Source organism: Sciurus carolinensis, chromosome 5 (genome assembly GCF_902686445.1).
Source record: "Sciurus carolinensis chromosome 5, mSciCar1.2, whole genome shotgun sequence".
Classification (NCBI taxonomy): Eukaryota; Metazoa; Chordata; class Mammalia; order Rodentia; family Sciuridae; genus Sciurus; species Sciurus carolinensis.
In genome coordinates this window covers 169,706,781-169,733,094 of record NC_062217.1, presented here as the reverse complement: position 1 = coordinate 169,733,094, position 26,314 = coordinate 169,706,781, and the positions used below count along the sequence as shown (strand labels likewise).

Genomic DNA, 26,314 nt, shown 5'->3' with positions numbered 1-26,314 from the left:
CCTATTAGCATGATTTAAAAAAAATCATTGTTATTAATAATATACTGACTGTCCGTTTCAAAAAACTGGAAGAAAGGCTTTTGAAAGTTTTCACCAGAAGGACATGATGAATATTTGAGGGAACAAATGTTTGACTTGATATAAATATTGCATAATATATACATGTGTCAAACATTCCGTAGTGCCCCATTAATGTGTATATTTTTACATTTTTTTTGTAACGGTTAAATTAAAATAAAAATCATTGTTATTGGGAAAAAAAAAAGATTTAGGCTTCATCCTAAAAGGTTTTACAGCCTGATTTGTAGACACAGATATGAATGAGTGAAATTTATTGAGTAATAATCATGTGCTAAGCCTTATGCTAGGCACTGGAAACATCAAAATTTAGATCTTGTACTTGAATTGTTTGCAGTTTTATAGAGATGGACTGAAATATAGTTAGTTAGGCTATAGCTTGATGTGTGTGGTAATAGATAGATATACTGAGTACAGAGGAGAGGCAACTGTTTTATATTTATTTATTTTTCTCTCCATACTAGGGATTGAACCCAGGTCTTTGTATATGCTAGGGAAGTGCTCTAACACTGATCTATATCCCTGGTCTGAGAGTGGTTAGCCCTAAAGAGGGATAGGGAATGGTCTTGAAGGAGTTAATGTCCAAAATGGTGGAAATTGCAGGGGCAGTGTATGGTGAGTGGGTGTCGTGTGAGAGAGAGAAAATTTCAAGCAATAGAACCAGTAAAGACATAAAGGTTGAAGCAGCATATCCTGCCCTGGGCCTATAAATAATTTGGTAAATTGAGATTTGAAGTATAGAGGGTGGATAGAGATGAGAATTAAGTCAAAGGTAGCAGCCATACCATATTTTGCCATGCTTAAGACCTTAGGTTTTGGGCTGGGATTGTAGCTCAGTGGCAGAGTGCTTGCCTAGCATGTGTGAGGCACTGGGTTGGGTCCTCAGCACCACATAAAAATAAATAAAATAAAGGTATTGTGTCCATCTACAACTGAAAAAAAAAAAAAGAACTTAGATTTTGCTTTTAGGAACAAAAAAAGTAAGCCATTAAGATGTTTTAATAGTGGAACATGCTTAGAAAAATTTGTGATAAGCTTTTTTGAAATATATACACGTAACACATATACCTTCAAGTGCACAAAATGTACAGCTCAATGAATTGTCATAAAGTGAGCACCCATGTTTTAACAATCATCCTGTTCAAGATGTAGTATATTACAGAACTCTAGAAACTCACCTTAAACTTCCTTTCAATCATAATTCCCTGTCTTCTCTAAAAGTAACCATTATGTTCTAACCATTGACCAAATCTTCATAGATTAATTTGCCTGTTTTTGAATGTGTAAGTGGAACTCTTTAGTGTGTGCTCTTATGTCCTTTATTCAGCATTCTGTGGGATTCACTCAAATTGTTTGTAACAGCAGTTTGTTAATTTTCATTGCTGTGTAGGAAATGTACTTTTTACAAGTATACCTCACTTTTATTTACCTCTTTTTAACCTGTAAATTCTTTTCAGTTTTAATAGTTTGCTTGTAGAAACTAATGATTTATCCTTTTGAGACTAAAAATCTATATATTTTTTTGAAGACATAACAATTCTTTTTTATTTATTTTATTTTATTTATGTGGTGCTGAGGAGTGAACCCAGTGCCCCGCGCATGCAAGGCAAATGCTCTACCACTGAGCCACAACCCCAACCCTCTTTTTAGATTTTTTTTACATACCTAATTTTGCACATTGGGAATACTGGTAGTTTTATTCAATCTTCCTTTTTAATCTTTTAAAACTTTTTTTCCTTCTTATTGACTGTCTAGGACTTCAGTAGAGTGTTGAAGTGGTGATAAAAGCCATCCTTGTCTATTTTTCCTTTTTCAGAGAGTGTTTTTAATTTCACTCATAGGTATGATGTTAGTTCATAGGTTTGTTTTGAAGTTCATAGTTCATATCATTTTGAAGAAGTTTCTTTCTATTCTTAATTTGCTGAGAGTATATTTGTTTCTTGCAAATTTTGTTAATTATCAGATGTTTTTTCTCTATCCGGATAATCATGATTTTTCTCTTTTAGTCTGTTGGTGTTGGTGAATTACATTAACCCATTTTTAAATGTTAAGTTCTTTCTTGGAATAAATCCAATTTCTATATATCATTGGATTCTGTGTAATTTTTAATTTTTTTAGGTTGTTTACAACTTTGTCCATGATAGAGACTATCTTGTAATTTTCTTATCATTTTCTTATCAAGTTTTGGTGTCAGGTTATGTTGGCCTCATTAAATGAAAGTGTGTGTAAATGTTTGGTAGAATTCACTGGTGAAACCACTTAGATATGGAGTAGCTTATGGGAAATTTTTTTCTTTTTTAATGTGAATTTCTTAAATGAAGTATATAATTTATATAGAAAAGTGAGCGTGTCTTGAGAATAGTTTTTACAAAATGAACACCTTAGTGTTTCTCACTAGACTGATAGAAATTTACATAAAACATTTCCAGTACCATAGAATCCTTTTGTGTACACTCCACTCATTCCCTTTACAAGGTAAGCCACCATTGTGATTTCTGTCATCACAAATGAGCTGTTTTTGGTATTAACTGTAGCAATTTCTTGCTAGGGTTTTAATTTATGTTTTTCTAAAGACTAGCAATATTGAACACCTTTTCAGTTGCTTATTTGCCACTTGGGTACAATTGACCTTGGTCTTGGAAATGTCTTCATCCAGTCTGTGACTTGCCTTTTCACCTTTTTATTTAATAGATTTTTGTTGTTGTTGTTTATTGGCCTCAAATTCAGTCTTATCTCTTCAGACTCCCGAGAAGCTGGGATTATGGGCTAATAGAATCTTTAAACAAACAAGTTTTTTGGTTTCAACAAACAGAAGTTCAATTTTTTTCTTTTTTGGTCCTAGTGATGGAACCCAGGGCCTTGTGTGTGCTAGGCAAGCACCCTACCACTGGGCTACATTCCCAGCCCTCCATATTTTTTGTCAGCTGTTGCTTTTGTTTGTTGTTTAAGATATCTTTGCCTGCCCGGAATTCTGGAGATATTTCCCTGTTTTCTTAAAGATGCTTTATTGTTTTCTTCCACATTTAATTCCCTCTCAATTGTTCTGGGTGCTTGAGGTCTATTTTCTTCTGTGACTATCCAGACAACCCAGCACCATTTATTGAAACGTCCTGTCTTTCCACCAGTGTACTGTAGCACCTCTGTCATAAGTCAAGTAACAGTGTATGTTTGGGCCTTTTCTGGATTCTCTGGTCTGTTCCTTTTTGGTCTTACGTTGCTATAATTGCTTCAGTTTTTTAAGTCTCCATACTTGGTTAATGTAAGTTGTCCAACTTGGGTCTCTTTGCCACTGTTGTGTTGTCTATTGGTAATTAGGCCTTTGCCTTTCGTTTAGATTTTAGAATTAGTTTTATCACTTCTAGAAAAAAAACAGCTGGGATTAATTGGAATTATTGTGCATATATGGATCAATTTGAGGAGACTTTACATTTTCTTTTTCTTTTGCAGTACTGGGGATTGAACCCAGAGTGCTTTACCATTGAGATACATCACCAGCCCCTATCTTTAAAACTTTTTGTATTTTGAAATGGGTCTCACTAACTTGCAAAGGCAGGCCTGAGACTTGCAATCCTCCTGCCTCAGCTTCCTGCATTGCTGGGATTACAGGTGTGTGCCACTATGCCCAGCTGTCCTGTGAACTTTAACACATGTAGGGATTCACGTAATCACCAGCACAGTCAGGATACAGAGAAGTTCATCGGAAAACGCATACTACACATGCCACACTTTTAGCCACTCGTCTGTTCTCATTATCAGTCTAGGGTTTGAGAATGTTCTGTGGAATGGAATTATGTGGTATATAAGCCTTTGAAGTAGTCTTTTTTACTTCAGCATAGTTCTTTGAGGGTCGCCTACATTTTTTGCATGTGTCAATAGTCAGTACTCTTCATTGCTGAGAAGCATTCTGTTGTATGGATGTATCACAGTTTATTCATCCATTTACTTATTGGAGGCCATTTGGGTTGATGGAAGTTTTTGGTGTCAGGTTTTTATTTGAACATATGTTTAATTTCTCTAGTGTAAATACATTAAACTTTATTATAAACTGCCAAACCATTTTCCATTGTTTGGCGGGGACCAGGGATTGAACTCAGGGTCTTAACCACTGAGCCATGCCCCTAGTTCTTTTTTTTCATTTTTTATTTTGAGACAGGGTCTCATTAAATTGCTGAGGCTGGCTTTGAAATTGTAATCCTCCTGCCTCAGCCTCCTGAGCTTCTGGAATTACAGGCATGTGTGACCATGTCTGACTTCATTCCCATTTTTTATGTATACGGGCAATGCATAATAGTTTCAGTTGGTCCATGACCTTGCTGATAGTTTTAATTGTCAATATTTTAAAAAATTTCTGTTAGCCATTCTAAATATGCATATAGTGGGATCAGATCATGTTTAAAAAAATTTTTTTTAGTTGTGTACGGACAGATTGCCTTTTATTTTATTTGTTTATTTGTATGCAGTGCTAAGGATTGAACCCAGTGCCTCACACATGCTAGGCAAATGCTCTGCTACTGAACTACAGCTCCAGCCCTTAAATCATGGTTTTAATTTGTATTTCCCTAATGGCTAATGGTGTTTAACCTGGGTTTCACTTGCTTAGTTGCCATCCATATATTGTCTTTGGTGAAATTTCAAGACTTTTTTGTCCCTTTTAAAAGTGGTTGTCTGTTTTCTTGTTGTATTTTGGAGTTTTAAAAATATATTCTGGATACAAGTCCTTTCGCTGGTATGTGATTACAATTTTTTCCCCTCCTAGTCTATAGTTTCCTCCTCATCCTCTTCCCAGGATCCTTCTTAGAACAAAACTTCATAATTTTATTTACTGAGTTTGTCTTTTGTATATTGTGCTTTTGGTGTCAAAGCTAATAATTCTTTGCTTCTTCCCCTTTTCCTTTTTTTTTTTTTAAGTTTTATAGTTTTACAACTGTAAATTTGAATTTTTGCATAATTTTTAATGTGTATATAAATATGTTTCGGTTGAGGTTTTCTTTTTTTTAAGCAAATAGATATCTAGTTGTTCTATTACCATTTGTTAAAAAGCTGTCCTTTCTTCATTGAATTGTCTTTCCATTTTCATGAAAAATCATTTGACCATATGTATTTGTGGAGTCTGTTTCTGGACTCTGCATACTATTTTATTGATGTATGTTGTCTATCTCTTTACTAATACTTGATTAACGTAACTTTTTAAATTTAATTTTAAAATTGAGTAGTATGATTCTTCCAGTTTTTTTCCCTCTTTTTCATTATTTAGGCTTATAGTCCTATGTTTCTAAGTTGAGAATTAGATTGTCTATGTCTGCAGAAGAATTCATGCTGAGAATTTGATTGGGATTGAACTGAATCCTTAATTTGAGAACTGATAACTTTTAGTATCTTGAGTCTTCCAATCCATGAACTTAATGTCTTTTCATTTATTTAGATCCTGTACATATTTTTTAGACATCTTTTTTTCCCCAGAGCTATTTTTAAATGGTATTGTTTTTGAGATTCAGTTTCTTAATTGTTGCCAGAGTGTGGTTATTTTTATATCAACCATATTGGTATTGCTTATTGCAAATTGGCTGAACTTGTACTCTGCAATATTGCATTTATTAATTGGATGAGTTTTATGGTGGATTTCTTGGGATTTTCTATGCAGATAACCATGTTGTTTGTACATAGGGGCAGTTTTATTTCTTCCTTTCCATTTTTTAGACCTTTGATTTCTTTTTAATTACTTTGGGTAGACTTCCAGTACAATGTTGATGAAGAGTTGTGAGGGGGTATTCTTGTTTGTTCCAGTTTTGGGGAAAGTTTCATTTTCTTACCAGTAAGTGTAATGTTACTTGTAGGATAATTTTTTTTTTTTTTTGATGACCTTTATCAAGTTGAGGAAGTTTCTTTGTATTTCCAGAATGAATGTTGAGTTTAAGGAAAAAAAATAAAATAAAATTAGATCAGTGGATATGATCATGATGTTTTTCTTCTTTAGATGGTTAGTATAGTAGATTATGTTGATTTTGTTTTTTCAGATGTTGACCCAACATTGCTTTCCCAGAATAAGCCCCAGTTGGTACATAGTGTATTCTGTTTTTATTTTCCTGGGATCAATTTGTTAATATTTTGATGAGAATTTTTGCATTTATATTTACAGAAAATGTTGGTAACATCTTCCTTTCTTGTACTGTCTCTGATATTGGACTTGGGACGGTGTTGACTGTCTTCATAAAATGATTTGGGGAACATTCCCTCCGTTTTGATTTTTGAAGAGATTGTAGAGTCCATATTGTTTCTTGTATGTTTGGTAGAATTATCAAGCCATTTAGCCTGGAGATTTCTTTCTTTTGTTTCTTTTCCTTGTTTTGGTTCAGTTTGCTCCATTTGTTAAGCTTCTTGAAGTGGAATCTTAACAATTTGAGACTTTTGTAATATAAATATTTAATGCTGTGAATTTATCAGTAAGCACTGTTACAGCTCACAAAGTGTGATATTTTGTGTTTTTATTTTCTCTCAGTCCAAAGTATTTTCTATTTTTTCTCTTTTATCCATGGATTATTTGGAATTCTGTTGTTTAATTTCTGAGTCTTGGGGGATTTTTCTGTTATCTTTTAGAGTACACATTTAAGATTTGCATGTTTTTATATGAGGGTGTGTAGATTGATGAATTGACCCTTACTATATAATGTTGCTTTTTAAACTTTGCTTTGAATTTTACGTTGATGGTAATAACCCATTTCATCTTTTTTATTTAAATTGAGATGTAATTCACCCTTTTAAAGTTTACAGTTAAGTGCTTCTTAGTATATTCATGAAGTTGTACACCTGTTTTAATTCAGAAATATTTTTTTCACTCCAAAAATGATCTCTGTACTCATCAGCATTCACTTTGCATGCTCATTTCCCTTTAGCCCCTAGCAACCACTAATCTGCTTGCTGTCTGTCTTTTTGAATTTGTCTGTTCTTGACATTTCGTATGTGGATTTTTGTGTATGGTCTCTTTCGCTTAACATAATGTTGCTAAGATTTATCCACATCAGAACTTCATTCCTTTATATGACCGAATAATCTGGTGTATGGATAATACCACATTTTATTTATCCATTCATTGTAGGTTGTTTCTGTTTTTGGCACTTATGAAAAATGCTGTTATGAAAATTTGTGTGAAAGTGTTTCTGTCTGTTTTTACTTTTTGGGGGTATATACCTAAGAGTAGAATTGTTGAGTCATATTCTGGACTTGAGGAACTATTGTTTTCCACCATGGCTGTACTGTTCTACATTTTAATGATCAGTGTAGGAATGTTTAAATTTTCCATATTCTAATTAGCACTTTTATTGTTTTTTCTTTAATTTAAAAAAATTTTAAAAATTTCTTCTAATTATATACACAGTTTGTCTTTTTGATAATAGCCATCCTAGTTGGCTACTTTTTGGTTGACTTCTTTTTGGTTAGTTTTGGTGTAGTATATTTTTTTCATCTTTTTCCTTTTAACCTCTCCTCATCAATTGTATTTGAAGTGAATTCTTGGAACCAGCATATAGTTAGGTCATGCCTTTTATCCATTCTAATAATCTCTGTGTTTTAACTAGTGTATTTGAGACATTTATCTTTAATGTTTTCGAATTTAGGTCTACATTTTTTTAAGGGGTGCTTAACCACTGAGCTACATCCCTAGCCCTTTTTATTTTTTATTTAGAGACGGGGTCCTGCTAAGTTGCTTAGGGCCTCACTAAGTTGTGGCCAACTTGCGATCTTCCTGCCTCAGCCTCCTGAGCTACTGGGATTACACACGTGTGCCACCATGCCTAGCCTTCCTGCTTTTTTTTTTTTTTTTGAACATTTTTTTAAGCATTCCATTTTAATTTATATATATCTTCTTGTATATAACCCTTTGCATACCTGTTTTAGTGATTGATTTGACTATATCTCTCTGTCTAGCTTTATTTAGTGGTTGCTATATAGATTATATTACATACAGTTTTTGCAAGTATACTCTTTTGGTACTGGGGATTGAACCCCAGGAGCACTTTACCACCAAGCTCCTTTTACTTTCTGTTTTGGGGCAGGGTCTCTCTAAGTTACTTAAGGCTTCCCTAAGTTGCTGAGTCTGGCCTTGAACTTAACAATCCTCCTGGCTCAGCCCCTCCCGAGTTACTTGGATTACCTGTGTATGCCACTGCACCCAACCACAGTGTACTTTTTTTTTTTTTAAATAATTGTTTTTTAGGGTTTAAGGAAATATTTTTAGTTGTAGATGAACTCAGTACCTTTATTTTATTTTATTTTTACGTGGTGCTGAGGATCTAACCCAGTGCCTCACACGTGCTCAGGCAAGTGCTCTGTCTACAACCCCAGCCCTGCAGTCTACTATGGAATGTTAAATCCTTATCATGTACGGGTTCTTTTTTTTTTTTTTTTTTTTTTTATCCACGTATGGGCTCTTTTTTGGGGGATTGAACTCAGGGGCACTTGACCATTGAGCCACATCCCTAGCCCTTTTTTGTATTTTACTTAGAGACAGGGTCTCACTGAGTTGCTTAGCTCCTCGCTTTTGCTGAGGCTGGCTTTGAACTTGTGATCCTCCTACCTCAGCCTCTGGAGCCGCTGGGATTAGAGGTATGTGCCACTGAGCCAGGAGGCCATGTATGGGTTCTTTATCTTGGTGTGTGTGTGTGTGTGTGTGTTCTCTGGGGTGCTGGACATCTAAATCAAGTCCTTGAGCATGCTAGGCAAGTGCTTTCCTGTTGAACTCTACCTTCTTGCCCCTTCCCTCCTTTATGTTATAGTTGTCTTAAATATAACTATTATGTACGTTGAAAATTCCATCCAAAGTTGATGACCCCTGATTCGGAGATTTTAAATTCTTTTGATTTTTTTGGCAAGTACATTTATAGGTGGTGGCATACATATGTGACTTACAATGTTTGGTTGTTTGCCTTTTTGTTATTTAGCACCTATTGATGACCATTGCTTTTTTAGTACTTTTCCATTGTTTGCCTACATTTTTGGAAGATACTTTTGCTAGATAAATTTTATTTCATGTCTTCTGGCTTCTATTGTTAATGACTTACTGTCAACTGTAAACCTGCTGACCTTTTGAAGGTAATCTGTCCCTTTGTGCTCCTCATCTCTACTCCCTGAATACTTTTGAGATTTTTCTGTTTTTGGTTTTCTTCAGAAATAATATGATATCTAAGTGTGGTTTTCTTTGTTTTTGTCTTGCTTTGCATTTATAGGGCTTCCTGTATCTGTGACTTAGGGCCTTTTGTCAGTATAGCAAAACGCTTAACCATATACCTTTTCTTTTCTACCCCAGTCTCATTTCTTCTTCTAAGTTTACATATATTTTTATATTAAAGCTTATATTCTGTGCCACATTAGAGTTTTTAGACGTTTTAATTTTTCATATCTTTGTCACTCTGTGTTTAAGAGGGATATTTTCTTCATTTTAAAAAATTTATTTTGCTGTGTCTAAACTATCAAGCCCACCCTTGAGTTTCTTAATTTAATTATTACATGTTTTAGTTCTGTTATTCAATTCATTGTTAAAGTTCTTAGTTCTCTGCCAGGGTTCTCCATCTTGTCATTGTCATTTATTTCAGTTGTTTTAAAATCTGTTTCTGGTAATTCTTTTATTTGCTTCTCCTTTGGGTCTGTTTCTAATGTTAGTTTCTCTCTTTAGTTTTTGATCATTTATTTTTTGCTTGAATGTCTGCTTATTTTTCATTGAGTGCCAAAAATTGAATGTGAGATAGTTTGAGGCTCCAAGTGATTGTTCTAGAAACCTAAAGTCTACATATTTTCAATAAGTTGTGCTATAAGAATAAATATGCAACCAGTGAAACTCCACATCATGTACAACCACGAGCATGGGAAGCAATATTCCATGTATGTATGATATGTCACAATATATTCTTCTGTCATGTATAACTAAAAAGGAAAAACAAAACAAAACAAAACAAAAAAAAACCAGGCATGAGAGAAGGAACGTTTAAGAATCAGTAGACTCATCCTGGGTTCTAGGCCTGATAGAGGAAAAAATCTTTGGGTTCTAGGCCAGATAGAGGAAAAAATCTTTGGGGAAAAGAGAAAAAAATGAAAATTCCAAGTTGGGAGGGAGACAGCTAAAAGTGTAGGAGGTTGGCATCAAAAAAGGAGATATTTAAACCTCAAGATTAAATATAAAAGTAATTAAAAGGAGAAAATGTCCTGTGGAAATTGATTGGTATATTTATTCATTGAATTTAGATTAGGAATCAGTCTCTTGGGGTTGAGAAGTCTAGGTAAGTCTGAGTGGGTGATGTGAGAGTAGGTTAAGTTTTAAAGGTGGTAACCATTTAGTAAATGGTGAAAAACACCAAGAGAATTTCGGGCCATAGTATTTTGCAGCTTCTTTTTTTTTTCCCCCCTCTTTTTTAAATGTATTTCCTTTGAAATTATTTTTAGCTTCATTGGTCTAAAACTGTTCATTATAGTTAGGGGATGGGATGAAGTCACCGTGCTTTCACATCAGGTACCACACACCCTAGCAGGTTTTATGACTAATAAACAACAAAACCCTCAAGTCCAGTTAGCTTTCTTTAACTCCTTGGCTTATTAGTAGCTGTCCAGCGAAATGCACAGAGTTTTTGTAAATTCTAATGAAATATATGGAATATTTAAAAAATGGAAAAGTACTATGCAAATAGGATGATTAATCACATGGCTAGTGGAGCATTGAATACTTATAATTACACTGAGGAAAAATTTTTAAAATCAATAACTTCCTACATATGCATTTAATTGATTCATATACTTTATTGGATTAAATAAAATTTATGACACATTTATATATGAATTGGTACAGATTAGCATCAGAAGTAAATATTACATTTTTCTGCCTGAGGCTCATACATACATTTTTATTATCTTTGAGAAAATGAATTTCCTTTTGAAAAAGAAATCAAGTATTTATAAAAGCAAATGAATTGTCACAGAAATGTAAACTTTGGGTTTCTATTTAGAATCTACAATAAAATTTAAACATGGTGCATTGTTGAATATTATATGCCATTTGATCTATAACAAAGTTAAAACAACTCCATTACTAAAGGAATGTTGTAATTCATAGACAAAGCATTATATTAAAACTTTTAAACTAAAGTATAAAATTGTTTCTCTGTCTCTAGGCCAAATTTGGTTTTTCTAATATTACTGGAATTGATTACTCTCCTTCTGCAATTCAACTCTCTGGAAATATTATAGAGAAAGAAGGGTTATCTAATATTAAGTTGAAGGTAACTATTTTTTTAATGTTGCTATAATTTTTGTTTATAATAGAAGTTATAAAATTTAAATGTTTCCAAAGTATATTTATCTGTTAACATCTTTTGAATTCAAAGTAAGTATAAATAGTACAAATTGAAACATTTAAAAATGACTATTAAAATTTTAATTTAGTTAGTTTAGGAGGATTACTCTTCTTCCTTGTGTATATGTGTGTTCATATACTACTCCTCAGCATGTTTGCAAAAACACAATAATACTTGTGGTCTAACCAGATTAAAAAGCTGTGGGTTCCTAGAATTACCATATGATACCCCCAAAGATCATTGAGTTTATTTTTGTGTCCTAGACTCTGTGAGATCATGACTCCTAAATGTGTATTTCTAGCCAAACCTCTTGTCTGATCTCTAGAATTATGTAATACCTGCCTAAAGTTCCACTAGAATAACTAATAGTCTCTCAGCTTGATTAGCCCAAAATGAAATATGCTCCTCCTTAAACATGCTTTTCCTAGTCTTTCCTATCTCTATTAAATATGATACCACTTTTCACCATCTTGCACTAACCCAAAACCCAGGGAGTCATCCTTGAGTCTTTCTTTCCTTTGAATCCTCTGTCCAGTTTTGTTAGTTTTATTTTTGGAGTATATCAGGAATGTGAACATTCCTTTATACTTAAACTGCTACCTGCTGAGTCCAAGCTACCATCATTTCTTGTGTAGACCACTGTGGCAAGAAGCCCTCTATTTTGCCGTATTTTCAAACTTGCAGCTCCGATGCCCATGTACTACAGGCTAGCCAGAGGGATCTTTTAAAATGTAAATCAACTGGACACTCTTGCGCATGCCTATAATAATTCAGTGACTCCAGGCTGAGACAGAAGGATCACAGGTTTGTGGCTAGCCTCAGCTATTTAGTGAGACCTGTCTCAGATTAAAAAAATATAAAAAGGACTGGGTGTGGCTCTGTGTTAAAGTGCCTCTGGGTTTAATCCCTAGTACCCAATAAATAAATAAAGTAAATCAATTCACATAATTTCCTTGCTCACAATCTGCCCTTGACTTTCCTTTGAAAAGGAACCCAAACCCAACCTCACAGAGTTGCTCATTTCTTACTTGTTTTCCCCTTTAACCATTACTCCACAGTCACCCTGGCTGTCTTTCTCTTCCTGACACATGTCAAGCGTGTTCTTTGGTCCTTATTCCTCTGCTTACACTCTTCTTGCCCCAGATCTTAGCAGTTTTGGCTTGTTCTTATCACTCATCTCTGCCCAAATATTACCTTAGAGATGCCTTTCTAGACTACTTCCAAAATATTTCTCTTCCCAGTCACCTACTGTCTTATTACTATTTTTATTTTCTTAATTGTCCTTTATTAAAATTGTTTAGCTTATGTCTTAGGGTATTTTTTTTTTTTTTTCTTTTTCTTTTTCGTAACTGAATACCACAGCCTGGGTAATATATGAAAATAAAGGTTTATTTAGCTCACAGGTCTGGAGGCTGGGAAGTCCAAGAGCATGACACTGGTGAGGGCCTTCCTGGATCTTAACTTTGCAAAGGACGTCACATAGGACGGGGCAAGTGTGCCACAAGAGTTTATTTTTGTTACAGAGCCACTTTTTCAATAACCCATTAAACCATTTATGAGGAGAACTCTCATGACCTAGTCACCTTCCAAAGGTCCTACTTCCAGACATATGACTTTGGAGGTTAAATTTCCAGTATACAAATTCTGGAAGACACACTGAAACCATAGCAGCTTATTAATTGTTTATCTCTCCCTTTATAAAATGTATGTTATATTCTAATAATGAACTTTTTCTGTTTAATTTACTGTTATATCTTGTGTTTGAAAACTACCTGCACATCAGTATAAACAGTCTTTTTGCTGAGTACAGGAGTAGATTTATACAGGTATTTGGTATGAGGAAGCGTCTCTGAAGTTAGCTTTTCAGGGTGGTAGTCATTACTTTGAGTATAATGAATTCTGTACTTTGGCTATGGGGGAGAGGAAAAAAACCATTTTCAAACATAAGTACATAATATGCACATGTTTAAGTCAGTTGGAGTTTTAGATAAAACTCTTTACAATTTATTAAATTTGTGTGACTAATCATGAACTAATTACTGAATATTTTTGAAAAGTAGCTTTTAAGAATAAAGACCAATTTATAAATTGAAAAAAATCGCTGTTTCAAATACTTGAATTGTATTGGGTCTTTGAAAACAGGTTGCTGATAACATGACTGTAAAAATCTAAAGTTTGTGATATTTACCAAGTTAAATAATCAAGCTTAAAACATTCATTTAATTTCTTAAGCTTCATGCCATTTATTATACTCAGTAATAGGTTTGTAGGCTGCTGCAAAGCAAAAGAACTTCTGATTTACCAGGTTTACTTTAGGTCACACGACTAGGAATATAAGTTAAAAATCTTATTTCCAGTGACCTGAATTAAATAAATTTTTGTCAGTTTGCTAAATATGTCAAATATTTTACTCTTTGTCAGAAACAACTTTTTCATAAACCAGACTTGTGAGCACCGTAATGTGCAAGTATTATTAGACAGTGCTGCTCCTGGTTTCGATTTGTTTCCTGATTTGCAGACATTTGGAATGTCCAGGAAACCCTATCAGCCTTTGGTACTAATCTTGGCTTCAATGATTTTGGAATGAAACTCATAAAAGTTAGCTATAAAATTGAAGATATGTTTATTATATGTAAAATGCCATTATAATTAATGGGTTTTTATTCATGACTTTTTACAAGTTGTCACCTAAATTCTTTAAAGATTATGTCTTAATTTTTCTCATACAGACATTGATTTTTAATTTAGGTAGAAGACTTTTTGAATCTTTCCACAAAGCTGTCTGGATTTCATATTTGTATTGACAAAGGAACTTTTGATGCCATCAGCCTTAATCCTGACAATGCAGTTGAGAAGAGGAAGCAGTATGTGAAATCTCTCTCCAGGGTGTTAAGAGTAAAAGGTTTTTTTCTAATAACTTCATGTAATTGGACCAAGGAAGAGTTGCTAAATGAATTCAGTGAAGGTAAATGGCTGCATGATATTTAACCATGTGCTTACTTCAGGTTTCTTGTATTTAAGTAGGTTTTCCCCTCGGTGTTATAGTGTTTTACTTTCCTGTTTGTGCAATTGCCTGCTTTTCTTCTCTGTTAATGACCTTGGTAATAACTTTTAACTATATATACAAAGCACAGAGAAATAACATTGGTTGAGATCCAGAGGCCTTTTTAAGAATTTCCCCAGAAATCCTGGCAGTTAAGTATTAAATATATGAGCCTATAAAAATCAAGTTCTTTAAGTGATACAACCTATTATTTTAGAGCATCAAAAAGTGTATATATTGTGCTTTTGACTTCAGTGTACTGATTCACTGGCAAATCTGTAATAATGCAAATGAATATAGTAATTTTTTAAGGTCTTACATCATGAGAATTTAAATTTTATAGTTATTCTATATATAATCTTGCTCTAGTGGTCATTTCAGTATTTAGTATTTGTTTTCAGTGTGTATAGAACAGTTATTTTTAACATCACAAGAAACAAAATTGAAGAATTGCGAGAAGTTCTTCCTACTTATTCTTGAGGAAATTTCTGCCTTTTTCACAATTTTGGTGCCAAGTCAATATCCTTTTTTGTCCCAATAGCCAAGTGTAATCAGTGCTATCTTTACTAATTGGGGTCTGGTGAGGATTGAGGAACTATAATCTATACACAGAGCATTTTGAGTTCTTTGACAGACTATTCCCTTGAATGTTTTAAGGAATATTTTATCTGCCAGTTTATTTATACAGTGCCCGGGCATTTCCGGGAAAGTATTTTGAGAATGTTTAGGCATTTGCTTGTTTCTTAGAATTCTTTTGAGATTGGCATTAATTTTTTCTTTTAGACGATTGGGAGGAATTTTCAGGGTGAAGTCTTAATAAGTGACGTTATCAGTACTAAATATTTGAAAAATTTTGATCCTGGCACAAGCTAATGACAATCCATTACCTTAAGGAAGCAGTTTACTGTGTACTATTATTTATTTACTTATTTCAAAATATTTTGTTTAGTTGTAGGTGGACACAGTACTTTTATTTTATTTTATGTGGTACTCAGGATTGAATCTAGGGCCTCATGCGTGTTAGGCGAGTGTGTTTTTTTTTTTGCTTTTCTTTGTTTTTGGTCCTGGGGATTGAGGTGCTTTACCACTGAGCCATATCCTTAGCCCTTTTCATTTTTTGAGACGGAATCTCTCTAAGTTCGTTAGGTCCTTGCTAAATGGTTGAGGTTGGCCTCAAACTTGTGATCCTCCTGCTTCAGCTACTGGAGTTGCTGAAATTACAGGTGTACACCAGTGCACTCAGCTACGGAGAACTCTTTTTTATTTTTTTAAATATTTGTATAGTTGTCAAAGGACCTTTGTTTTATTTATTTATATGTGGTGCTGAGAATTGAACCCAGTGCCTCAAGCTTGCTAGGCAAGTGCTTTACCACTGAGCCACAACTCCAGCCCGCTATGGAGAACTCCTAACACATGTCCTTTTGTGTTCACTCAATGAGTTTGACATGTTATATAATGTAAAACCTGAAGTGTTTGAGGCTGGAAATGTGAGCTTGTGGCTTCATTACCATTGCCTCTAGAAAATGAGAATTATTGTCTTTTATGCCATTAATTTTATTATCTTCCATGTTAAATTTGTTTCCTTTAGAACTGTTGAGGCCCAGTATCAATAATCTTTCCCTTTTCCTGAAGCTTGACAGTTTTAATAAATGCTCACAGTTACACTGTGTAGGGCAAGTTTCTTTCCTGGTTTTTAAATACAGGTGTTCTCTTTTACCCCTGGAACCAGCAGACAAAAACATATTTGTCTGTCTTTGATAATGAGGAACAGACTTCAGCCTGGTATAGAGTACTTAAAAATGTGTCTGTGTCTGAAAACTGTTGAGTAAACTCTTTACGTTCAGTTTTAGAACTAAATACAAAACTAAAATAAGCAAAATGTTATAACAGGAAATGTTTAAATCATTACATACCATTGAATGACATTTTTTAGGCATGAGTCTCTTAGAAAATGGTGTTTGGAGTTAGAGGTCAGTAAAAGAGGATCCTACCACTCATCACTGCTGAAGAAGGCCTGTTCAGATTGACCTTATTCAAAACTTGCCTCACCAGGCTTTTAAGATTCTTTGCTTCTTTCCTCATTTGAAATGTAAATGTTCATAAAACTGTTGAAATGAATCTTGAATTTTTTCTAGATAGTCCTACTCATATAGTATGACCATTTTGTGTTGTCATTCTAGTGAGGGATAACTTTAATCACTTGCCAGATACTAGGTTGTTTTAATTTGATGTCCAAAGAACTTGAATTTATTACAACTACTTTATTAAAACAACAATGTATTCTACTACAGACATAATCCTGAGTCTTTCTGAATAAAATTGAAAATATTAATAGCCCCAATACATAAGATATAGATATAATAAAATCATTTGTAACTATCAGTGGAATATAATCACTAGTTAAGATTTTGGTGCATTGTATACTGAAATATAAAAACTTAAATTCCGTAGGATTAGGTTCTGTGAGCTAAAAAGTTGTTTCTGGAAAACTGACACAGCTCTATTTTCTTGTGAAAATTTTTATTTTTAAGCATAGGTAAAAGTTTCTGAAAACAAATATAGTATGCACCCATGTACCCAACATAGTGGCTGTATTTTCCAGCATTAAAATATGTTATTAAATGTCTTGTTTTCCTTTGGAAGTTTTCTTATGATCAGTTTGTTTTTTCTTTTCCAGTATTGGGGATTGAACCCAGAGGGGCTCTACCACTGAGTTATATTCCCAGCCCTTTTTAGTTTTTGAGAATGGATCTTGCTACATCCCCAGCCCTTTTTATTAATTAATTTATTTTTTGTAATGCTGGGGATTGAACTCAGCAAGCAAGGCAAAGCTTGCGAGGCAAGCACTCTGTCAGCTGAACTATATCTCCAGCCCCCTTTTTATTTTTTAGAATGGATCTTGCTTAGACTTGTGATCCTCTTACCTCAGCCTCCCATAACTGGGATTATAGTTGTATGCCACTGTGCCCGGCCTTATCATCAGGTTTTAATGAGCATTTTAGTATTTAGTTATTAAGATTTGGCAAAGTTTAGTCAAGAATATAAATTAGAATATGTAGTGAAATAAAGTATTAAAGTCCAGTTGATACCATAATATATAACCTTTTTAACATTTTTTTTTTCTGTTTACCACACTTATTTGAGTGCAAAGCATGGAAGCTTAGGGAATGGAGAACCCAGTCACCCAAAGAAAAAGAAATCCTCACAACTATTAGTCATATCACTGAAGGAAACTATAGATTAACATTTTTAGTGAGTGACCTTCCAGCTTTATTTTTATTTTATTGTTATAAAAGATCAAACCTGGGCCTTGTGTAAACAGGCAAGTGCTGTATCACTGAACTATATATATTCTTGGCCCTGCTGTTACTTTTAAAAGACAAAGTAGTAAAATGTTTAATTTGCATCTTAATTTTATAGTTTAGAAAACACATCCATTTTTTTGAATCTACACAAAATCATTGCAAGTTCCACATGGGCATTAATATCTGTAACCTCCTTGTGTAGAACTTGGGATCCTGGAGAACGCACCTTTGTTACCAGTCGGCTTTGGGGTTCTTTTGCTTAGTTTTGAACAGAAATCCCAGAAAGGCAAAGTTTAGCTTTTTGATGTTGCCAGCTCATTTTGATGTTATAAGCTCTTAGTGTTACCAGCTCATTCAAGCCTTCTTTTGCTCCATTTGATATAGAAATCAAGAAGAGGCAAGCTCAAGACCATCTGAGTGAGGTTTTCTTGGGACTTCTGCTCGAGTACAAGGGAGATAGTTCACAGATTAGGGTTCCCAGATTGCTTCCTGAGTTTGAAAGGACCAAAGCTTATACAGATGAAAAGAGTGGGCTTAGAAAAGTATAGTCTGCTGTTGTACATGATCTTGATTTTTCTGCACATTTGCTGTTTGAACTTGACATGACATTCTGCACATGCACCTTGGGTTCTTCTGCATTTTGCTGGAGAAAAGATAGAGATGCTCACCACTGCCACCCCAGGAGGGCTGCATTGTGCAGGGTGGAAGGTGGCTGTGCTGGTAAGCTTGCTGGAGGTCAGCAGCTCCTGAATCTGGCCATTGGTAGAAACAGTTCTTTGAAAGCACTATGAAACCTTGGTGGGGAAACCAGGAACCTCTTTGCTGTCTTACTTTCATCATCATCTCTCTCAGTAAGAGGGAAACCTCAAACTTGAACCCAGGACATTTAATTCCAAGTTTTTTTTTTTTTTTTTTTTAAATCCACAATGTGCTGCTTTGAAAGTTACTAGTTTCTTTTCTTCCAAAACCATTCTACAGATTATTTTTTTAAAAACTGTGGACAAATACCCATAAGAATTTTACCATTTTAATCTTTTTTTCCTTGCTGGGGATTGAATCCAGGGACTACATCACCAGTCCTTTTCTTTTTATTTTGAGACATGCTCTGCTAAGTTGCCCAGGTTGGCCTTGAACTTGAGATCTTCCGGCTGGGGTTAAAAGCATGTGCCACCACACCTGCCTTTTAAATCATTTTTTTTTTTTTGGTGCTGGGGATCGAACCCAGGGCCTTGTGCTTGCAAGGCAAGCACTCTACTGACTGAGCTATCTCCCCAACCCTTAAATCATTTTTAAGTGTACAGTTCAGTAGCATTAAGTACATTCACATTGTCATGCAACCATTACCATCATCCATCTTCAGAATGTTTTTATCTTCCACAAATTAATTTTTTACTTACAAGTTATTTAGCTTTTTCTATGTGTGATGTACTTTTTCTATTTGTGATGTGGACTAATTATATTCCTACATATAAAAACAGTGCCTGGCACATGGTAAGAATGCAACACCATAGCTGCTACCTACAAAGGAACAGAGAAGTAGTCTAATGGAGGTGTAAGTAGGAGGGGATCGTGAACAGGAAGTAGAAGAAATGGGAGATGGAGAGAAAGCCTCTTTTAGTTATTTATTTAATTTTTTGATACCAGGGATTGAACCCAGGGTGCTCTACACTGAGCCACATTCCCAGCCCTTTTTATTTTTTGAGACAGGATCTTACTAAGTTTCTTTGTGCCTTGCTAAACTGTTGAGGCTGGTCTCAAATTTGTGATCCTTCTGCCTCATCCTTGTGAGCCCCTGGGATTATAGGTGTGTGCCACCATGCTCAACTAACCCTCCCTCCTTTTTTATTTATTTATTTTTTTTATTATTATTGTATACAAATGGGATACATGTTGTTTCTCCTTCTTTTTTTTTTGTTATTTGTTTTTGGTCTTGTGTGTTCCTTGTTCACTTCAAAATGTTTTTTTGAGTGTGTACATGTAAGCCGTGCACATGGTAAAATTGGGAAATCCAAATGAAATTCAGTCACCGTTCAGAGTTTGAAGTAACAGTTTTGTAAAGGATTTGAAAGTACAGTATTAATTTAAATCTTAACTGTGGAGTCTAATCCCTAATGAAAGTATTTTAATTTTGTCTGACAGGATTTGAACTTTTTGAAGAGCTGCCAACACCCAAGTTCAGTTTTGGAGGCAGATCTGGAAACAGTGTAGCAGCATTGGTTTTCCAAAAATCGTGAGACTTTTCCTGGGACAAGTTCAGGTAGCTTTTTTAAAGAAGCTACACAGCATAGTAAACCTGACATAAAATGCAAATGTCAAAACATGCTTAGTAAGTACACAGGATACATACACATCTCGAATGCATAGAATGGTTGGTAAAAAAAGAAATCATGAGCATGTAGTAGTTGGTTTTTAGAGATCAAACAACAGTAATTTTAAAATCTTTTGTATTTGAAATGTAAATATTTTTCTTTTTGATTTAAAATAATTTCCTGTAACTCTAAACAGTTAAAAACTTTAAAGTAGTAAATGAATTTACTAAAAGCATGTATTCTTGATTTTTGTGCCTCGATAAAGTCCAATTGACTTGAACTATTTTTGAAGATTTGATCAAACTATTCCAGGGCCAGATTATTAAGCAAAACAGCTTTCTTAGTGTTTTATTAGCGTATGAAACATGATAAGAAATACTACTATTGGGTAGAATGGTGGTTATTTTCAAAATTAACACCTGGGAAAACCTTGGCATTCATATATAGTTAAACAAAATTGGAGAAATTTATCAGTTGATCAAGAAATATTTATTGAGCCTGCATTTTGCAGCTGATGGCATTTTACACACTGTGAGAGATAAACACATAACAGAAGTTAAGAAAACTAAGGGATATTATTATATCCTAGCCCTGTTTTAAGTTATATTATTATGTCTTTGAATCCTTCCAGTATCTTCTTGGGCATATTAGGAAACTGAAGCTGAGAGAACTGAAGTTTTTCTACACACTGCTAATGCATGTTGGAATCAGAATTCTTAACTGGTCTGACTCTAAAACCCATTCTCTACTTATGTAGTCTGCCTCCCAGGGGCCAAATCTCTACCTTTATAGCATTTACAGGTGAGTAGGGAAACTAGGATTGTTACATGTAACATTCATTTAGAGAAGTCAGGCAGTTATTTTTAGGAGCTATGCAGCTCCTTGTTAGTGGTGTTTGCTAACAACTTGCTAGTGCTGATTTGTGTGCTCTGCATGGAGAGTCAGCCAACTCAGGCCTCATACAACCCTTCATTACTTTTCACCATCTCTTCACTTGTCTTGAAAGGCTTGCCTCTATGAAGAACTGGAGTTTTGTCCTTCTGTGAAAGGGTGGTGTCAATTATATAAGCCCTCAGGTATACAGAGACAAAGGGGTTCTAGTTAGGAGCCATAATTTAGCAAGAGAGTGAGTGTATATATCACTTTGGAAAAATAAGGAATGTTAGTACTTAATACCGTTTTGTGTTTGGGATAATATTTTAATGTTGGAGTCATAATGCAGGTTTTTAAAATATTATATAACTTTTGACAATTTTCATCTTTTCGGGCATATTGGGTTACAACACTGAAAACATTTTTAATTTTTTTTAAATATAAATATTTAAAAAAAATTTTTACAGGCTGCATTTTGATACACTGTGCACAAGTGGGGTAAAACTTTGACTTCTCTGGTTGTACACGAAGTAGAGTCACACTGGGTAATAATACATGTACATAGAATAATGATGTCTGTCTCATTCCACTATCTTTCATACCCTTGCCCCCCCGCATATCCCTCTACATAATATAAAGTTCCTCCATTCTTCTCTTACCCTCCACCCCCTCACCTCCTTTATGTATCATTATCCACTTATCAGGGAAAACATTTGACCTTTGGTTTTTTAGGTTTGACTTATTTTGCTTAGCATGATATTCTCCACTTCCATCCATTTACCTGAAAATGCCATAATTTTATTCTTCTTTATGGCTAGAATTTTTGTTTAATTGGTTAAGTATTCTTATACTACTAAGTCTTGTGCTACACCCTTTTCCTTTTTTTGACAAGAGAGGGGAGATGTAGATTTCATTTACCTGAACACTTGTTAAGGTTGATACTTGGCTTGCGCAAGATGGCTCAAGAAATTCGTATGGGAAATTTGGGAAATTTTGGGGAAACTTTTTAATGTGTAAAAAGTCAGAAATTACTTCAAAATGTAGGCAGTTTAAACTGTTTTTAAAAAATTGTATTCGTTTAAGACCTGAGATCTAAACTATGGAAACATAGCTGTATGGTTTTTTTTTTTTTTTTTTTTTTGTACCAGAGATTGGACCCAGGAGCACTTAACCACTGAGCCACATACGCAGTCCTTTTTGTTTTATTTTTTATTTTTATTTTGAGATGAGGTCTAGCTAAGTTGCTTAGGGCCTAGCTAAATTGCTGAGGCTGTCTTTGAACTTGTGATCCTCCTGCTTCAGCCTCCCAAGCCACTGGGATTACAGGCATGCACCACCCCATCTAGCAGTTGTATAGGTTTTTGAAATGATTGTTTTTTTTTTCCCCCCTGCATTAATAGCCTTTGATTCAAATATAGTAACAGTAAGTACTGATTTAGAATTTTAAGTGGTGAAGTATATGGTATTTTAAAGCACCAGTCCAACAAAATTTTTCTGTATAATTACACTGGAGTTTGATTTGCAGAAAACTTGGAATGGATCTTTGTTTCAAAAGCTCCTTGAGTCATTATGTGGGGTATGTTAGTTCCATTTGCAAAGGTGAAGCTTTTTTTTTTTTTTAAACTCTAACTTTTTTGACTCTTGGATTGTTGCTAAGGTTAGAAAGGAAAAGGGAATTGTCATTTTTCTTATCACTTTAATTATGTTAGAAGGCAGTCTCTTTAAGGATTGAAATGAGAACAAATGGAAGGGCCAGAAATGTTAACAAAAAATTAATATTTTCAAATAATACAAAGTTGTTAAAAACCAGGCCATTAAATACCCACAAGTTAATTCAGTAAACCATAAAAATACATTAATACCAAAGACATTAATACTAACCTTATGAAATATGGGTAACTGAATGAAATTATGCAGTTAAAAAAAGCAGTTATGTAGTGAATGCTGTTTTCTGTGGATAAGAAGTTGGAATTGTAATTTACTTAATCAAAAGACACTTATTTTGAGGAAACTTGTTTGAAATGCAAACGAGATTTCTCTTTCTGGGGAGCCTGTACAGAATTTGTTGCTTTTCATGTTATTGCTACATAACAGGCCACTTCTGTGTGTAGGAAGTGTATGTGTGCCATGGGTCCAAAGGGAATTGAAACCTGAATGGGCAGGTGCCACCAATGAATAAGTAGGAAGTTTTTAGAATATTCTGTATTAAGCCAGGTGCACAAGTTAGAGTTGTTTTTCAGGACAGGCATTTATGTATATGAGACTCAAACATGACACTACTCTGGGTAGCTTGACTAAAGCCATTTTGAAATAAGTACAAACTGTCCTTGATATTTTTCCCAATTATAGTAGCAACATACTTGCTGCTGCCTTTCTCTGTGATATGCATGCAATCTTTTGTTTATTTTGAGGTAAGAAGGGAGCTAAACATACAATTTTTTCTTTTTATGAATAATATGCTTCAGTTCACTTTATTTTTGAATTTCTGTTGTAATACAATACTGCATGTTGACCTCAATTCATATTCATCAAGAGTATAATAGAAACCTTAATTTTTTTTCTATTAGAAATTGAACCCAAGGGTCTCGTGCATGGCTAGGCAAATGCTCTACCACTGAGCTACATCCCACCTTTTTATTTTACTTTGAGACAGTCTTGCCAAATTACCCAGGCTGGCCTTGAACATGGGTTCTTCCTACCTCAACCTACCTATTAGCTGGGATTGTGTACCACCATGCCCTGCTAGAAACTTGAATTTTTAAGGAACCTACATTAAGTAACTAACTTTTGTATAGCCTGGAAATAATTTTCCTTAAATGGATATGCAACAAAATAGAATATCACTGCCTATGTTAATAGAATTTAATTTTTGTTTTCTTAAATAATTTTATTTTATAGGTGTGTGTGTGTCTGTCTGACTACGATGAAAATATGTATAAATGTGAACATTTTGTCTTCTGGATAAGGGACCTGGGTTTTTATTTCCTGTCTTTGGTTCTCTGAGCTAGAGTTTATGTGCTTTAGAGACAGCTTTCTGTTTTGACAGCAAGAGACCAATGTCTTCTGTTGCACAGTTGTAACTTCTTCTAGCTAATTGTAAGGGTGTGTGTGGATGGGCTGTGAAAGGAGTCTTGTCTGGTATATTTTACTGGAAGAAGGCTGCCATGATCTGGAGCTTGATTGTGGGAAGCAAAGATCATGTTAGGTTGAAAGACAATTGCATAGTGGGAAAAATTAGGAAATCATTATCATTTCTTTTAGGTAGGCAGGAAAAAGAGATGTCCTTAGAAGAAGGGGTAGTGTAGGAGCATGTTTTATTAACAGTTAATGGAAGAAAATTAATGCTAATTTATTCTTCATACATACTGTGCAATTTGTAGAAAAGTAAAAGAATAGTTTGAAATTCTTTGGTCAATTGATGGATTCTTGTGTTAGGGGCTTAGAAATGAAACTCAACATTAAGCAGACAAATACCCCAGCCCACAGGCTACATAAATACTGAATAAAACCAGCTTTACAATGGAACTCTGAAAAGCAACGGGTTAAGAAGCCTAATGAATGATTGAATATGACCTTAGCAAATCCCTGGAGTGTTGTTGAAAGATCATTCATTTCCATCTTAGATGTCAAGATGGGCTCCAGTAACCAGGAAAAAAAAAAAAAAAGACTTGAAGTTGGTGCTTACTGGGTTTTAAAAATCTTTATAACGGTACTTTAGACTAATCATTTGAAGGCTTTTTTTTTTTTTTAAGCTGAATTTTGAACTGTCACTGTGTGGACCTGTAGTGTAGGCCCAGTGAAACCAAATTAAAAAGATAGGAATAATTCCCAAGATGTGAATGTATCAGTGTCCTGCCTTTATAGAGTAGAACTTCAAAAACTGAATGTATAGGCTGGTAGAATGTACTTTTGTTATGTTGATACTATTTTAAGAAAGACTGAAACCAAGTGATAGATGGCACTTTACAGTTGTTGCAAATAACTTGCCTAGGTTATTAGAGGAAGGTATAAAAAGCCAAACTACATTTTTCAGAAGAAATTTTTTTCTTGTTTTTTGAAGAAATGACAGATTCTTCTCTGTTCATTTTAAAAATATGTATTGTTAATACTGCATCAGCAAATGTTAAGTATTTTAGTGAACAGTCTTTATTGTGCATACTCTCTGGAAGCTTCTTAAGAAAAGTGTTTTGTCCATTTGTTTTTTTCAAATATATAAACATTTACACATGATCTATCAATTAGCATATCCTGGATAATATCAGAATAGCTTAGAAAGAAACATGAAAATACTCTCATTGACTAAAGGGACTGTGAACTATATTTATTACTCTTTATTAATGTACTTACAGATAAAGCAAGTTTATTATCAGGGATGGGAGCAGAATGGAAATGGTGTCGGGATGGTTGTCTCACCCCTGCTGTTGCCTCCCTTACTACTTCAGAGAGGAGAAACTTGGGAGGAAAAGGCTAAATGTAGATGAGAGTGGGTGCTGCCAGTTCTCATTTGCCTCCTAACCCTTTTGCTAATGTGAAAATGTCAGGTCTTTGTTCCCATCTAATTTTAGTACATCCTGGCTAAAAAAATGTTAGGATGATTTCCAACTGTGGAACTTTGAGGGGCGGGTGTGGAGAGGAAGAGTAGAGGAAAGAGCAGTTTACATTCCATATCCTTCTGCCTTTCTGTGACAGCACCTAGCTCCTACTGTTGATTTTGATAATGAAATAAATTTAGATGCGCCGAAGCAGTGATAATTAGGTTTTCTTTCCACATCATTGGTAAGAAGCCTAGTTGGAGTCTGAATGGGGAAAATCATAGTATGGTATATAATAAAGCATACTGGGCTGAATTTAAGAACTGTGTGCAAGCTTTGGAAGGAAGACCTGAGTGAAAACTACATGTTGTGTTATACAAATAGGATGTTTCAGGTCCATTTGGGTTTCAGTATCAACTGTTTTTATGTTATTATTTTGAATGAGAATAATTTGTTGATTTTTGAGAAGCTGTCATAAGCAAGACACACAAGTCTGAGCCATTTATCCCCTCTGCAAACCCCAGTAGGCCTAGAGGAAAGCTCTGATTTCACGAAGGGAGCCATTTGGGTCCAAATATTGATAATATAGTTAGTTCAAGAGGTAGGATGGAATTCCACATGGCTTTGTAGTTGGAAGTGTCAATTACTGTGGTTATTATTTAATTAAAAAGTAATTAACTTAATTAAACAGGGCAGTTCTGAGTATTGGACCTCACTATGAAATAAGCTTGTTTCTAAAGGTTTGTTCAGTTAGCAAGCTGAGGTTTCCTATTGGAATCTCTGGATGATAAAGATGTAACTATAAGAGATCATTTGTTGAGTTCATTTGACTAATAATTTG

The 26,314-nt window shown here is 34.4% G+C and overlaps 1 protein-coding gene across 7 annotated transcripts in view; it reads left to right on the top strand.

Annotated features, from left to right (window-relative positions):
• Eef1akmt2 (EEF1A lysine methyltransferase 2) overlaps window positions 1–26,314 on the top strand; it is a 38,570-nt gene that overhangs the window by 7,491 nt on the left and 4,765 nt on the right. The window contains exons 4-7 of one of the 7 annotated variants that reach the window (XR_007108691.1): window positions 11,229–11,336; window positions 14,160–14,376; window positions 19,899–20,016; window positions 20,700–20,869. The exons of 1 other annotated variant lie outside the window; for it this stretch is intronic. Coding sequence is in view for 5 of the 6 variants with exons in the window: in XM_047552179.1 (XP_047408135.1) it covers window positions 11,229–11,336; window positions 14,160–14,376; window positions 19,899–19,993 (420 nt within the window). In the remaining variant the exon portion in view is untranslated. Of the gene's footprint in view, window positions 1–11,228; window positions 11,337–14,140; window positions 14,377–19,898; window positions 20,649–20,699; window positions 20,870–26,314 lie in introns of those variants that run through there. 5 more of the 7 variants (XM_047552179.1, XM_047552181.1, XM_047552178.1 and 2 more) reach the window with 5 other exon arrangements.